At 42.6% G+C, this 17,565-nt stretch overlaps 1 protein-coding gene across 2 annotated transcripts in view; it reads left to right on the forward strand.

Annotated features, from left to right (window-relative positions):
- The window catches only part of LOC106871636 (uncharacterized), a 175,414-nt gene that overhangs the window by 90,734 nt on the left and 67,115 nt on the right, over positions 1–17,565 (forward strand). The window contains exon 4 of one of the 2 annotated variants that reach the window (XM_089364179.1): positions 47–1,980. The exons of the other annotated variant lie outside the window; for it this stretch is intronic. Coding sequence (XP_089220305.1) covers positions 47–54 — 8 coding nt within the window. The 3' untranslated portion in view covers positions 55–1,980. Of the gene's footprint in view, positions 1–46; positions 1,981–17,565 lie in introns of those variants that run through there. 2 annotated transcript variants of the gene reach the window in all.

A 17,565-nucleotide genomic window follows, 5' to 3' on the forward strand; every position in this document is an offset into this window, starting at 1 on the left:
TTGTTTTTTTTCCAGTTAATTTTAGTTAATTTTTGTTTATTTTTAGATCATTAAAATGGAAAGTCAAGTTAAGAAAAACGAGCATTTTTGACACCTCCTTCTTTTTGCTTTTAATGAAGGTTCTAAGGCCACAAAAGCTGCTCCCAACATTTGTGCTGTGTATGGAGAGGGTGTCATAGCTGAAAGAACCGCTTGTGATTGGTATGCCAAGTTAAAAAATGGAAATTATGACTGCAAAGATGCACCTCGTTCTGGCTGTCCAGTTGAGTTCGATGAAAAGCGATTAAACCAACTTTTGCACGAAAATTCTCGTCAAAGGGAACAGGCAGAGAAAATGGGATGCTCCCACACTGCTATAGAGAAGCATCTCCACTCGATGGGAAAGGTTCAGAAGTATGGAGCATGGGTTCCGCATGCTTTAACAACAAAAATCAACAAGCTACAATCTCTGCTGGTTTGCTTGCTCGTCACCGCTCAACTCATGGACACAAGCAACGATTTCTTTACTGAATCATTACTGGTGATGAAAAATGGTGCCTGTACATCAATATGAAGCAGTGTAAGGAATGGCTTAACCTGGTAAACAAGTGACACCACACATGAAACAAGATCTTCATCCATGTAAAACGATGTTGTGCGTATGGTGGGACTGGGAAGGGATTATCCATTATGAATTGCTTGAATGGAACCAACAGATGGAATGACTCAACACAGCTATCCAAGAGAAAAGACCTAATTGGCAGCATGGAGTTCTGATGCACGACAATGCCTGCCCTCATATCGCCAAAATAACCAAGGAAGCCATTTAAATGCATGGCTGGGAAGTGCTGCCACACTTGCCATACTCTCCTGATTTGGCACCAATGGATTTCCACCTCTTTCGATCTCTTTCAAATGCTATGTGTGGAGTTTCATTCAATACTGATGCAGAATTGAGAGCTTGGTCGGATCAATTTTACGAGTCGAAATTGGGTGATTTCTACCAGCGAGGTATTGAAAATCTTGTTGAATGTTGAGAAGTTGTAAACAACAAGGGTGAATACATTATTGATTGATTAGTTAAACCTTTTAAAAACTTTAAATTAAAAATACCGGCGGAAACTTAGTTGCCAACCGAATAGAAAAGCAAAATTCTCCAAAATTTACTTTGGAGAAGGAATTAGTTTGTGAACTTGCTCTCACATACAGTGAATTGTTGCAAAGAGTTTGTTTGTAGTTAGCATTAATACTAATTTATGCTGAGTGCTCTTCACAAATGCAACTACCTGCACTTACCTATGCAGTCACAATTACACATGGCGAGGCATAACTTGCATACATATGCAAATGATTTAAAGAGATTCTTTAAGGCTCACTAAAATTATTTGCCATAAATTCTGAGGTGTGATAATAAAATGCTATATGCTGGCATATAGAAAAAAAATAGAGAAAAGATGCCAAACTATAGGAAACCAATAAAAATAGGAAACCAATAAAACTGTTGCAGTAAAGCAAGTGTAAAAAACAAGGACAGCAAGTTAACTGTCCACAAGATTATGCCACTGTCATCTCTTCTCTTAACTGTAGCTGCCCCATCATATGCAGATTGACCTCATCAATCATTTGTACATACACTCATATGACAGTTTCATTTTTAGTATTCTTATTTGTGAGAGCAGTCGAGTTTATTTCAGATATTCTCATTTTAAAAATCATCTCCGGCTAATTGTTGAGAGGATGTTGGTGTTGCCTTGGTGGAGGTTTGTGTTCTTGTTTTAATATATTATTATCAATATATTAAACAGCATGCCAAGCAAAATGCTTAGTGGCATTTCGTCTATCTTTATGATCTGAGTTCAAATTCTGCTGAGGTTGACTTTGCCTTTTTTTCTTTTGGAGTTAATAAAATAAGTACCAGCTGAGCATTGGGGACAATGTGATCAACTTATCCCCTACCCTGAAATTGCTGGCCTTGTTCCAAAATGTGAAACCCGTACATTGTCATCAATATTGTCTCTCTTAGGTAAGTTGTTATGGCCATTAATCAAAGCTATCATTGGGAGGCCTCATCAAATAAACTAAAAGAGTGTATGGAAGGATATCAGCCAAGATCCTTTGGGATTACTGCAGGCTCAAAATAATAGATGAAGAAGTGTAGTTGCCTAACCTAACAAACTGACATTTATCACAGAATCTAAATCACAGTTTCGTATTCCAATGCAGGTGTTGAAGTCGGTGGTCTTTGGTATGACTAACTATGCTAATCAACATTCTAGAACATGTATTTCTCACATCCAGATGAGCCATAAGATGAAGAATAACTACTGAGGCTGGATCTTTTGTAGAATATGAATTATAGGTAAACATCAGGTGCTTGGAGATTTTATGGCAACTGGCAACAGTTTCAAAAATCATGTCATTATAATGGGTACACCACACACACACACACACACACATACACAGTTGTGGGGAAATCCTGACACCCCTGTGGGATAGCAAGTGAACTGTCCTAAACCTTATGCGTACTGACAGCGTGTAGTACAGTATGGTGTTTTTCTGGTTGAAATCCTTGTGATTCCGTGGAAGTCAGTGGTGTTATAATTGTCATGGTGTGTTTGTTGAAGGTCTCCCCTCGTGGGTGTACTTACGATTGTTGAAATTGCTGTTTTTACATATGAGTTTGTTGATTTGTGTTTGTTTTCTTCCCATTTGTTGGGGAGCCTGAGAAGAGAAGATGGGTGAAAATTGGACCAGCAGAGGACCACAGTTGTGCAGTGACAGCTGGCAAAGGGGTGGACTCTGGCGCTTTAGAGGCTCGTGAGGTGAAGGTGGAACCGAGGAGGCTGGGAGAGTGTGAAAGGTTATTGGGAAGAGAGGGTAATACTTTAAAGCTGGTGCCACCGGAAGATTTAAGGGGAACTGTGATGTTTAAGGCACTGAGGGTGTCATCGAGAAAAGTCGAGGTTGCAGCTGTCGAAGATATTGATGAGTGCTTGGAAGAAGTTAACAAGTTCACCACTTTTATCACGAGAGGAGGAAGGTATGGCACGGTGGAGGTGCGGTTCGTAGCTGAGGACAAAGCGATGAAGCACTCGAATGTGGCCGTAAAGACGGAGGAATGGGTACTTTTGTCAACGTACTGTGACAAGCGTGTTGCCAGGGTGAGAGTAGGAAAAGTACCCCCGGAAATAAATGGAGCATGGTTGGTGTTCGGCATGGAAGGGGACGCGAGCCAAGGGATTAGATTGGTAGGGTTGTGGCATGGAGATGGCCATACAGGCGGGTTTGGGTGACTTGGACTGGAGTGGGGCTGAGAGTAGTAGTGGAAGGTTGGCCTCCTATATGTTATCAATGCGGGGAGAGGTGCCCCTAGAGAGAGGTGGTGTGAAGGAGACGGTGGTGGCGGGGAAGGCGTTCACGGTGGTTGGAGAGTGAGGGGGGAAGGGAACGAGTGGGCTCTACGCCGGAGAGGTGGAAGCATAAGGGGTGGAGGATGAGGAGGTTGAGGGGAGATTGGGAGCGAGGTTGGGAAGGAGGTTGAGAAGGAGGCTGTAAAAGTTTGAGAAGGAGCTTAAGAAGCCGCTATCCATTCCTCCTTCATTTCCGGAGGAATCCTACCAACCCTTACTCTAGCTATTCTTCTACCCAAGTAAATTGGCAGGAGCTTCCATTCCTCATTTCCTATAGGTGCAGTGGAGTTCTTTACTGCTTCTTCTGTGGAGACGAATATCACCTCCACTGTACCGAATTTCTTTCCACGAGTGTAAAATGTCACTTTCTCCTTAATAGATTCCAAACACCTTTCGATATCCTCCTCTTTCGCCACTTCTATTTTTCTTTCTTTCATGTTGAGTGTCCTGTAAATAACAATTTTCTTTTCTACTTCTGCTAAAAAATCTTCAGGTGGGATCAGCTTTACTCTACCTCCCTCCTTTTCGGCAAACCTCTTACATCTTCGCAGTTTACCAATAGGTATAATTACCTCTCTCAATTCGAAACTCGTTCCATTCATTTTACCGGCCACTGCTGCGTTGCTTCCACTTTTTTCTATGCCTGCACCTGGCATCTCCGCCTCCATCCCGTACCGGAGGAGAAAAAAAAACACAAGCTTGCTTAACAAGCTATGTGTTTAAATTACGTCTAAAAAATCGTCAAAAATTCAACAAAGTAACAATTTTTACAAACAGCAGTTCAAAATTAACACCATCCAGGGTCGAAGTCGTAATTCCAATAAATCACACGTAAGCCAAAAAGTGCACGGCACACTGTTGATTCTTTATTAGCCACTAAGAGCCCAAACGCAGATAAGGACGGTACAAGTGGGGACATAAAACATACAACGATGAAGGAAAAATGACAAATGTACAAAAAAGGGATGGACATCCTTGCTTGAGCCCCACCCTCAAGCAATCGCGTTTACTGTTCTTTACAATTCAATTAATTATCAGTCTGAAATCCATGTTATCATAACCTTTATACGGTTTAGGACAATTGACTTGCTATCTTATCTCACAGGGGTGTCAGGATTTCACTACAACTCCCGTTTTTCGTTGAAAGTCAATATTTTTCTTTTATTTAATATCTTTATTACCTCCTCTTCCCCCATTTTTTCAATTCCCCGGGAAGAAATTAGAATATTGTTTCGTTTTGGTTCTACTTGTAAAAGTTCTGTTTGCTTTCTTTTCCTAGTCGCTGTACTCGTTGGTTCGATTATTCTTTGAGGTATCCGCACGTCAAAAATATCAGGAAGAAATTCCATGTCTTATTCTTTCTTCTGTAAATCTTTTTTTCAGCTGGTTTATGTGTCTCTTGTGTTCCCACGTATGACCTTTTACCATGTACATTATTTTTCCTAAACGTTTACTTATTGTAACTTCTCAACTTTCCTTTCCGTTTCTGTATACATTTAAAAACAAAAAACAAGGTTTTTTTAAGTGTTTCACCTTATTTTGTATTTCATCCAACTTTGAAGTATTTCGTTTTATTTTCGGTGTTTCTCTCCATTTTTTTCTTTTCTTCCCGGTAGTAATTTGTCAAATAATGACCTGACTTTCCTGGCGAACATTAGTTCAGCCGGCGACATACCTGATGGGGTGTGGGGGTTAGGTGATATTCGGTAGACACTTAAGAATTGCGTCAATGCAGTATCAGCTAGTAGTTCACTCCTAGATTTTTTCAGCGCCCCCTTAAACGTGTCTACGAAACGTTCCATTAGTCCATTCAATCTCGGATGGTATGGCGGAATAGTAATATGCTCTATTGCATGCATTTTGCGAAAGTTGTTTACATTCCTTTGATGTAAACTGTGTTCTGTTATCAGACACTATGGTGTCTGGGACGCCATATCACGCAAAATGTTCGTCCAGGAATTCCATCGTTAATTTGGAGGTCGGCTTCCTGCATTTACATATTTTCGGCCATTTCATGTAACTATCCACGACTATTAGATAATACCCTCCATTTAATGGTCCTGTGAAGTGTATGTGTAATCTTGACCAAGGTACATCCGTGTTGGGCCAAGGTGGAATTTTTATAGGTGGTGCCTTTGCTGCCAAGGGACAAACCTTGCAGGCTTTCACCAATTTTCAATATCCTGATCCATATTTGGCCAGTAAACATAGCTTCTCATCAATACTTTCATTCTCACGATTCCTGGGTGTCCCATGTGGAATTCTTTTAACATACGGTTTTGCAAAGAAACAGGTATTACAACCCTCTGGGCGGACATAAGTACGTCGTCACATACCGAATACCATTTCAAAACTGTTACGCTTGGTTACACGAGTTTTTGTAATCGTTTCAAACTTCACCATTTTTTCACATTATCATTATGAACGCATCCTTCTCAGCTTTAATTTTTATTTCTTCTAAAGTGATAGGTAGTTCGCGTACTACGTTGCAGAGTATATTTTTTATTTCGATTTCGGCTTTTATTGCCGCTATTATCGTGTCCTCTAACGGTTCATTGTATTTAGGAATCAATCTTGATAGCTTATCCGCGTGTCCTAATTTTTTCGATGGTAGAAATTCCATCTTAAAATCACAATTTAGCAGGATCGTCCTCCAGCACTGCAATCAGTTGGCTGTATGTGTGGGAATACCCTTTTTCGATCCGTAAATTGTTGACAATGGGTGATGATCTGTTTTCAGACTGAATTTTCTTCCATACAAAATTTTTTCACCGCAAAAATGATGGCTAGTGCCTCCTTCTCAAATTGGCTGTACTTCTTTTCAGCCGCCAACAATGAACGTGAAGCATAAGCGATGGATTTTTTCGCTACCATTTTGACACTTGTGTAAAATTACTGCTCCTATACTACTTTCGCTAGCATCTGATGCTACTACTATTTTAAAATTAGGATCAAAATGTGATAATGAGTTCCGATGTTAAAACTTCTTTAATTTCTTCGACCACTTTTTGGCACCCGTCCGACCAATACCATTTTACACTTTTTTTTCAATAGGTCGTTTAGGGTTGCTCTTAGTTCATGCATATTTGTTATATATATTTGATAATAGTTCGCGAGCCCTAAGAATGCTTGTATCGTTGTAATATTTTTCGGGGTAGGTATATATTTTATTGCCGTCGATCTTGAAGAATCTAGCTTGCGACCATTTTTATCGATAACTTGCCCAAGGTACTTTATTTTTGGCATGAAATTCACATTTTTCCTCTCTAAGTTTAAATCCATACTGCTTTATCAAAAACCATTTTAACATATTCCTCATACTGTCCCCGAGACTCACTTTTTATGAGTATGTCATCCAAATATACTATAGCGAAATCTGTATCAGCAAGCATCGTGTCCATCACCTGTTGGAAAATACTAGGTGCCACCTTTATCCCGAAAGGAAGTCGATTGAATTTATATAAGCCTTTATGGGTGTTTATCGTTAATAATTTCGAACATTCCTCCTCGACTTGTAATTGAGTTTCGCAAAAATTTTCTCTGGGATTTTGTCGATGTCAGCTAGTGTGGCTTGAAATGTTGCTCACATGTTTTCTCCACACCAGTTCTGAACACTTCTCTCTTCTAGTTCCATTACTGTCACCTCTTCTATATTTGCAAAAGCGGCTGCTAAGAGCCATGTTAATTCTATTTCCCGTGGGAACCCTTCTATTGTTATTTTAGAAGTTCTGCCGAGATATGTTGGCAGAAGAACCAGCTCTTTCGTTTGCAGGGTGACCACCGAGTCGACCCTAGCATCGCTCTTGGCAATAAATATTGCCTCGACTGAACCAAACTTACTTCCTCTTCTTACATATTTCAGTTTATACATAATGGGCTGCAACGCCCTTTCAATTTCTTCAATGGACGCTATCTCTATCTTTTGGGGCTTCAGAGATAGCGTCCTGTATATTACTGTTTTTCTCTTCCTTGCTTCTGTTACTTGCTTGGGGGAGTCAACCACACGTTGGCACCCTGACCTTTCACCATAGTTTGGAAATATTTCACAGAGTCTGGCTTGATTTTGTATCTTTTCGAAAGCTTGTCCACCGCCGCCGCATAATCTTCGGAACTTCTTGCTGAATCACTCTCGTATTCTCGTAGTCACAGCGACTCGTTTATCATTACAACCTCCCTTTTGTGTAGGTACACCCTACACGAAATGTAATCAATACGCCCCAAACGGGGCAAACTAGTCAGCAAAGGTTAACAAAGTGTCGTAAGACACTATCAGTTCACAACAATTTTTAATCAGAGGTTAATCCAAATGGGAAAATCAGTAACAAAATCAATAATAATTTAACAACACATCAACAAAAAAATACAGCATTAAATACAACTAAACTTAACGAGGGCGAACACCATATAGTATTTCTTTATTTGGCCACACAGGGCCTAACATAGAGGGGACAAACAAGGACAAAGAAAACGAATGAAAAGGTGGAATTAAAAAATGAAACGAACGCCACTCGATCCCACGACCGAGCAGTTTCATTGAATTTTTTTACAACACATTAAATTGCTTATTTTCCTTTTTTCCTTCTAAAACATCATCTACACAGTCAAAATACAGTTCTATGTTGGATCCTATTATACGCAATGACATGCTCTTTTTTGTTTTTTTTTTGTTTTGTTGTACACAATTATAAAACATCACTTATGCTGTTAAAACATTACTGTGATAATCACTGTTCAAACTGAGTCAAAACTTTAATGCTACAACCACCTTTCATTCCTATTGTTTCTGGATAAATTTCACTGAATCTTACCTAAGGCTGTAACGAGCTCTCTTCCCGTGTTGTAGACATACATCTTTCCTGTACTTGTCTTTTAACTTGTGATAATTCTCCTTAAACATGAGAGAACACCTTACATTCGGGTGTAACCCGTCACAATCCTTCGTGTCACCTCTATATCAGAGTTTACCATCTGAACTTCTTTTTTCACTGAAACCTTTGCTCTCTGGTGTAAAACGATAAGGTACCTTTTCCTGGGTGAGGGATTGGGAATTTGTGGTTCTTGTGTGTTTGCATTATTTGTGTTCATGTCTGACGGGGTAAGGAGAGGGCTGGTGTCTGCAGGGGGAGGGGGTTTGGGGTGTGGAGCGGGAGAGGAGAGACGGGAATGAATTGGGGTTCTTCCTCGCTGGTTTGCTATTTTCTTCTTACCAACCTGTGTCCATTCGTTATTCTTTTATTGTTATTAAAAAATTTTTTTATTTGTTTCAGTCACTTGACAGCGGTCATGCTAGAGCACCACCTCTGTACTTATTCTTTGTAAGCCTAGTGCTTATTCAATCGGTTTATTTTGCCGAACTGCTAAGTTACGGGGACGTAAGCACACCAACATCAGTTGTCAAGCGATGCTGGGGGTACAAACACACACACAAACATACACACACACATACACACACACACACACACACACACACACACACATATATACGGCGGGATTCTTTCAGTTTCCGTCTACCAAATCCACTTACAAGGCTTTGGTATGCTCGAAGCTATAGTAGAAGACACTTACCCAAGTTAACACGCAGTGAGACTAAAACCGAAACTATGTGGTTGATAAGGCAGCTACTTAGCACACAGCCATTGATTTTTCTTTTTGTATTCCTGGTTTTTCGTTTCCGTCCTACTCAGTTCTTGATGTTACGACTGTCGGCGACACAGTCTTCATTGGAGCTACCTTTGGTCCTTCTAAGGGGGAGGGAAAAGCATTTAGCCCCTATGTGTCCCAACTGTCCACAGTTGTAGTACCTCGGCCTCCACAGTCCTAAGCCTCACCTCGTCTTCCACCGTTATGGTGTTGACCATTTCTTCCATATATCCTTGGGCAGCCTGGATTATCATTTCCAGTGTCTTCCCTAGCCAATTTCTTGCTGGTTTCGTTGTCGCATTTAAGATTGTAATCCTTTCCTCAAAGCCCATTAAAATTGCCGCTATTATCCAGTTTACGTCCACTTCCACCCTTACCCTGGATGCACATCTTTCCTGATAGATAGGTAGAAGGACTACCTCGTCTGTCTTCATGGAGGTCGCGGAATGTTACTTGGCTATCTTGTGTTGTCGCTGGCGAGGTGACACCTTCACCTCGTGTCCTTCTCTCTTCGACCTTTCTTTATATTTTTGCATTTCCTTTTTTTATACAGATTTCTTCCTTCTTATCACCAGCTGCAGCTGCAAAGTTCATTTTCTTCCTTTCTTCCATTACTTTGTCAATCCTCTTCAGACTTTTTAGTACCTCCTCAGACGAGGTCACAGGGGACGATCTAAGACTCTCATTGTCCATCTCGGCATTCACAGCGCTTTTCCCTTCAACCAAGGGAAAACGCTAGCAGTACCGCCGCAAGGCAGCAAAGACAGATTGTAGAAAATCACAAAACAACAGAATAACGTTACAATTACATGAAACAAGAGGGTGACTTACGCGAACTCGGAACCCTGGTAAAACGGCGTTCACGACGTTAACAGAGTAAAAACATATGACACTGTTATAGCGCACAGCACACTGTGTTTCTTAATTTGGCTACACAAGGCCTAACATAGACAGACATATGTCTGTCCATATGTCCCTAACATATGGACAAAGTGGGGAAAAAAAGAAAATGAATGAAAAAGATGAAATTGAAAAATTATAAATGAAATGAACGCCACTCGAGCAGTTTCATTGGATTTTTTTTTACAACACATTAAATTGCTTTTTTCCCATTGTCTTTCCTTTTAAAACATCATCTACGATAACGATTATATTTCTATGTTGGATCCTATTGTACTCAATTACGTGCTCTTCCCCCCCCCTTTTCTGTACACAATTAGAAAACATCACTTATGCCGATAAAACATTACTGTGATAATCACTGTTCAAAATTGAGTCAAAACTTTAAGGTTACAACCACCTTTCGTTCCTATTGTCCCTGGGTAAATTTCACTGAATCTTACCTAAGGCTGTAACGAGTTCAGGTCGACGTCTCTTCCCGTGTAGTAGACATCTCTCCTTTACTTGTCTTTCAACTTGTGATAACCCTCTCTCAACATGAGGGGACACTTTACACTCGGGTGTAACTCTTATAATCGTTCATGTCCATCTCTATATCAGAGTTCACAACCTCAACTTCTTTTCTCATTGAAACCTTTTCACTGTTGTATAAAACGATAAGGTACCTTTCCCTGGGTGGGGGATTGGGAATTTGTGGTTCTTGTGTGTTTGCATTATTTGTATTCATGGTGAGATAAGGAGAGGGCTGGTGTCTGCAGGGGTGAGGGAGTTTGGTGTGTGAGCCGGGAGGGGTGGGACAGAAATGAGTTGTGGTTCTTCCTCGCTGGTTTGCTGTTTGCTTCTTTTCCTCTTCCTCTTGCCCACCTCTGTACATTCTGTTGATTTTCCCCCCTATACTCCTGGATTTTCGTTCCCATCCTTCTCAGTTCTTGATGTTACGACTCTCGGAGACGCAGTCTCCACTGAAACTTCCTTTGGTTCTTCTACAGGGACGAAAGCCCTTGGCCCTTATGTGTCCCATCTGTTCACAGTTGTAGCACCTAGGTCTCCTACCTTCCGCCACAACCCCAAGCCTCACCTCACCCCCCCCCCCCACACCGCTATGGTATCGACTATCTCTTCCATGTCCTTCAAGGCAGCCCGGACTATCATTTCCAGTGTCTGCCCCAGCCAACTCCTCGCTGGTATCCCTGTCGCCTGCAGGACTGCAATCCCTTCTCGAAGCCCACCAAAACTGCCGCCATCATCCAGTTTACGTCTACTTCCGAAGGCACTCCATCTATCCCCACGTCTTCCCGGATAGATAGGTAGGACAGTGCGCATGCGCCTTTATATGGTTTAGGACAGTTGACTTGCTATCCCACAGGGGTGTCAGGATTTCACCACAACAGAAGGGGTGTCTTTTGTATAAAAGAAATCTTCGTGTGTTCCTATCCAGGGAGTGGCTAAAAAGCATTTATTGAATGGTTTTTATGTCTACCTGTATGTGAGTGCGCGTGCGCGTGCGCTCGCACTCGTGTGTGTGTGCATGCGTGTGTGCGCTCACGTTGTGTTGACTGTCCTTTCAATATGTTTGGAAAGTGACCAGCTGTGAGTTGATGGGTGTGTAGGTTTGGAGAAAGAAGTATTTTTCTTTGGGTTAGATGTATTCTTTTGAGTGTCTCCACCTGTGTATAAATGGGTAGTCATCAGCTGTGTGTATGTGTGTGTATTCGTGTGTGTGTGTGTGCGCGTGTGAGTGTATGTGTGGGTGTGTTTGTACGTGTGTGTGAGTGTGTTTGTACGTGTGTGTGAGTGTGTTTTTTGCGATGTTTTCTTTAGTGTGTATGTGTGTACGTATATGTTTGATTATTTGTATGTGTGTCTGTAGAAGGAAAAATGTCTTACCACTCGTGTCAACCTTCACTCCCAGGCACACCGAAATATTTGATCACATCCGCAAAAACCTCCCCATCTTATTTGCAGATAAAGAAATGAGAAAATCTGCCGCAACTTCCAACCACTGCATTGCCTGTCTGGCAGAAGGCTTTGAGCATTTGCCGACACTCCAGGTGTCAAGCGCCATGTTTTGGTCTACGCTTGACCCAGGACTGGGTCAATGAGACGATCAATGAGACGATCTACGGAAAGACCCGTTTGACGAAAGGTGACCACACCTGCTCACTGTTAAGGAAACGCTGGAGATGTCGCAGCCTCAGCGCATGTCTGCGCATCATTAGCCATGGCATGCCCAGTTCTCCACTCAGCGGCTGTTGACAGCAGATGGCTCGTCTGACGAGCGGGACACGTCCCTTCCACAGAAAGTGGAAGAGCAAGCGCTCCGACTTTATCAGGCATGAAGTGAGGCAAGGGACGTCGGTCAGGCGGTAGTAGATGACGGAAACGATGTACGCATTCGCCACCCACCTCCACTCGACCGTTCAAGGACAGCTTCCTCTCTGCCCGTTTCTTGGTGAAATTGGCTACCCTGCTCGTCATCTCCTAGGTTCTTGTCCACCTGGCGGTCTAGACCAAACCAGATCCCGAGCAATTTAACCGGTTCTTCCGTTCAGCGCCCCACAAGGCTGCCGGTTGGCACGGACCTACCTCTCTAGGTGCCGAGTTGCAGGCCCACCAACTTCTCCTGGTTGATCTTTGCTACTGTCACCGCTTCGTACACCGTAGAGCAGTACCGACCACCTATATTCCGAAATGTCCGACACTATTACGGTGACGTCGTCCGTGTAAGCAGACACGAACCTTCCGCATCCTATATCACGCGAGATGCCCCTCGAAACATCCAGCTTCCGTAGCAGTGGCTCGAGAGGCAGTACGTACAGAAGAGGTGAGAGGGGGCATCCTTGTCGGACTGAACGAACGATGCAAAACGATTTTGATGAGTGGCCTTTTAGTTTGACCACCGAACAGATGTCGCTGTACATTGCAGCGATCCAGCCTTTGAAAACAGGACTGAAATCCACTGCCGCGAGAACAGCCTCCAGGTATTGGTGGTCGAAGCTATCAAACGCTTTCGATTGATCCAAATTGATCAGGGCCAGATTCCTTACCCACCCTCTTTATGATGTAGCGCGTGAGGCGGAAGTTGTCGTGAATAGTTCTGTTTGGGATAACGCATATCTGCGCGTCACCAACTAACTTATCGACAACAAGTGCTCGAACGCCAGACCATCCCGTTCCGGAGACTTCTCTCTTGTGCAGCCCATCATCGCGTCTCGTTATCGGCATTTTCCAGAACTCCGCACCTGTAGCTGAGAGGCGCGGCATGCCACTGAGATAGGAGGTGAAATCCACCACCGTCCCAGAATCATACAGTTCGGCGAAGTGTCGCTGACATTCCGCACACATCTGCTTGAACTCGGTTATCATGCGACCACCACAACTTTGTTTCCTCGTAGCGCCTCTACCACCCGGGTTCGTCGAACGGCTTTCGTCCCCTTCCGTCTTAGTGCTTGGCATTGAAGGAATTGATCAAGAGCCAATCTCGCCGCTAGCACGTCGGTCACTATGCCTTTCCGAAGTGCCTCTTCTAGGTTCCCAACTAAGTTTACTTCTATCCTAGATTCCGCTAACGCTATTTCCTAACTAATAACTCTTTTGAGGGCTATCCGCCATCCATTGTTAACGATTGTGCCCGCTAACTCTCGATGGACTAACTTGCTAACCCGGTCACTGAAAGCTTGGTGCGCCGGGAAGGATGCTTCCAGTATCCGGGTTCCTGTTTATGGATCCTATCTATATCAACCGTACAGATCACAAATTTATGGTCCGTGTACTTTGAAACGTGGGCAACTTATACTACTTCTATCCACAGACCTACAAAATACTCTATCTAGATACAATCTAGAATACCCGATCGTCCTTTTTCACATTGGCGCATTCGGGAAATCCAGTCGGTACCTGTCAGCCGACTGGACAGGTTTTTGAGGCTTTTACTCCCCCTCTCCTACAACTTAGCTCCATTCTATCCAGGCGTGCGTCCAAGACGGCTTTCCTGTCACCCACTAACATTAAAGAGTGTGACGTTCTAAGGAACCTCCAAACGTCTGAAGAAATCTGGCTGCTCTTCCCCCGTGGGGGCGTAAACAACAACTAGTCTAAAGGCACTACCTTCACTGTTGCTCATGTCCAGGACCACCATCTTACCCTTCAAATCCAGGAACAGAGCGGTGTTACTCGCCTGGAGCTGTTGGCAGCCCGGTGAACCGGGCTCCGAATCTGGTTCCTCTGGGAAACTGGTTAAAAAGCTTCTTCGTAGCGCGGATGTTTGGCCTTCCCATGTCATGCGGTAAATCCCTTTGAATTTCTTTGTCTGCTTTGAGAGGTAGCCAAATTAGCATTAAGTGATCCGCAACCCGAAGGGTGCTGGTGTCGTAAATTACACCCTCTCTCTCAATCTCCTTGTTTCTGGCTATGAGAGCTACCATATTTTTGTTGGCTCTATTCACGACACGTAATTCGTTGTTTCCGTATTGGTGACTGTGAGCTTTCTTTTGGGGGCTACGTATGGATGAGTGCATTGATGGATTTGGTTGGGGTAATGGTGGTTGTAGGATGGTGATACTGATGTTGTTTTTGCTGTGGCTATGTCCGATGCGCTGGAGGGCTCTGTGTTTTCAGGTGTTGGTGTAGGTTCATCTGTTTTCTTTTCCCCTTGTATTCTATGTTTTTTTGCTTTGTAAGGTTCTTCTTCGTCTTCACTACGGGATGGGGAGAGACTATTTTTTTAGGATCTGTCTCAGGGTGTGTGAGTGTCTGTGATAGTGTGAGTGTGTTTGTGATAGTCTGAGTGTGTTTATGTGAATGTATGCTTGAGAGAAGGTAGTTTGACAGATACCCCGGGTGATTTCTCCATTGTATGGAGTTCACGTGCCTCTGTTGTTGGAGATGAGGTTACTATTTTATTAAAAGGTCCCTGTTCTTGCTGTTACCGTGGTTGGGGTGTGATGTAGGATGCAGGTGTGGCCGTATACCTCCCAACTATTTTAGGGTAGAAGGCTCTCAGATGTTGCATCTGGGCTTCCTGCCTTCTACGTTGGGCAGCTGGATCAGGTTCGGGATATCGATATTTTCTGGTTTTACGTGGATTAATATTTCCAAGTTGATCCCGCACCAGTTATCCCTGCTACTCTTTTTTTTTACCTCCAGGAGTGACTCTGGGTCCTGCACCACACAGGCGACAATCCACCAGACGTTTACGCCCGCTGGAACGTCATTTACTCTAATTCTGATCGTTCTCTTTGAGGGGTAGGTGGGATACAGGAACCACTCCTCAGTTCAACGGGTTGACACTGCATGTCGTCGCGCGACGTCCTCACTTTTAAAGAGGACCTCAATGCTGGCAAACTGCCTCCTTTTCTGTATATGGGCCACATCTATTAAAGTTTCTCTGAGGGCCTTCTCAACGTGACTGGAGACTATTTCAGCTCTGTTACTTTTGCGTGATACGCATCTAAAATAGACTGTCTTCTCTTTTGCTTCTATTATATCGGGAGGTACGAGCACTGCTGCCTTACCCCACCCGAATTTAATGATATCTTTCGCTTTTGAGAGTTCACGTGTTTTGTCATCGAATGCGATGACAAGCATTTCTCTCTTTGTGTTCACTACTTCAGCAAACCTTTTATTTTTGCTATTGCTGTTGTTGTCGTCGTCGTTGCCGTTGTTATTGTTGTTGTTATTGCTGCTGCTGCTATTCCTGTTAGTGGTGGCGGAGTTGCGGCTACTTCCACCGTTGGCACTCTCACCGCTATTTCCCTCCAGTCCGCCTTCAATTGTAGCACTATTCTTTCCGCTAAAATCCGTAGCATTGTTAACGAAAACGCTATCTCTGCTACTACTGTCACTGCCACCGCTGCTGCTGCTGCTGCTGCTGCTGCTGCTGCTATATCACTGCTGTAGCTGCTGCTGTCACTGCTACTGCTGCTGTTGTCGATGTTGCAATTGCTGCAACTGCGAGGTGGACTTTGTACTTTTTCTCCCTCCCCGTTCTCCTCCCCGTTCTCCTCCCCCTCTCCTGTATTGTTGCCAGTAACGGAGGGAAGGGAGGGGAAATCATCAGCAGTCACTAGACCTGTAGGAAGGGCAGTTTTTTCTTAACTCTTTCAAGATGCACTCCGCCATCTTGTTGAATTATATATGATTAAACGCCTACCGAACTTATTGGGTGGGTGGGTGGGTGGGTGTTGGGTGGGGGCAATATATCCTTGCGAAGGGCCAAACAAACACAGAAACCCAGTGACAGGTTTCTGGTGTTTCTATTAACAACTTGGAACAGAAACAGCACCAAACGGGTGTAAACAATTGTTTTAAAAAAGACTTACTTGGAACGTTCGAAAACACGTCCGATGTACTCCGCAGCAAATATAATAATAATAATAATAATAATAATAATAATAATAATGATAACATATAAATATTTAGGAGTCAATGAACTAGATAGGATACAACATACACAAATGAAAGAAAAAATAAAGAAAGAGTACTATAGACGAGTTAGATCAATACTAAAAACAGAGCTCAATGCTAAAAACAAGATAATGGGGGTATCAACACTTTAGCTGTCCCAGTTATAAGCTACAGCTACAACATCCTTAACTGGACACTAAACGAACTATGTAAAATAGACAGGAAAACAAGAAAAAAAATGACAGGATATAAGATGCACCACCCAAATTCTGACATAGAAAGGCTATATATACAACGCACAGAAGGTGGCAGAGGTCTTATACAGCTGGAAAACTATTATAAAATAACCACCATAGGACTTCAAAAATACCTACTCCAGAAGCAAGGAAAACTAATACAAATAGCCACAAAACACGAGCAAAACAAAAAACTGTTTTCAGTATTTAAGGAAGCTGACAAATACAAACAAGAAATCATACTAACTAACAAAGAAGAAGAAGAAGAAGAAGAAGAAGAAGAAACAACAAAAGCTATAAAACAAATGAAATCCAAACTAAAACTAGAACAGCAACGGACCATAATAAAACGATGGCAAGAAAAGCCCCTACATGGTAAATACTAGGCTAAACTAAATGCAAAAGAAATAGACAGAGAAAATCCCAGCGATGGTTGAGAAGCTCAGGACTCAAAGCAGAGACTGAAGGATTTTTAATTGCTGCACAAGACCAAAGCCTCCCCACCAGAAATTACCAAAAACATATAATGAAAAGAAACATAACAAGTAACTATAGAATATGTGGAGATGGACAAGAAACAATAAATCATATTATCTCTGGCTGCCCAGTTCTGGCTAAGAAGGAATATATTCACAGACACGACAGAACTGGGACCTATATACACTGGAAGCTATGCCAACACTATGGAATAACAACAGAAAAAAGATGGTATAAACATACGCCAGAAAAGGTCACAGAAAACGAGAATGCAATCATACTCTGGGATATGCCAATACACACAGATAGAGAAATTAAGGCAAATAGACCAGATATAGTTGTCAAAGATCATGAAGAAAAAAATGCTTTCTAATTGATGTATCAATACCAGCAGATGACAACGTCTCTCTAAAAGAAATGGAAAAACTTTCAAAATACAAAGACCTGGAAATAGAGGTAACTCGAATGTGGAATCTAAAAACAAAAACAATTCCCATTATAGTAGGTGCCTTAGGTAT

This window comes from Octopus bimaculoides, chromosome 16, assembly GCF_046866305.1.
Source record: "Octopus bimaculoides isolate indiv1 chromosome 16, ASM4686630v1, whole genome shotgun sequence".
NCBI lineage: Eukaryota > Metazoa > Mollusca > Cephalopoda > Octopoda > Octopodidae > Octopus > Octopus bimaculoides.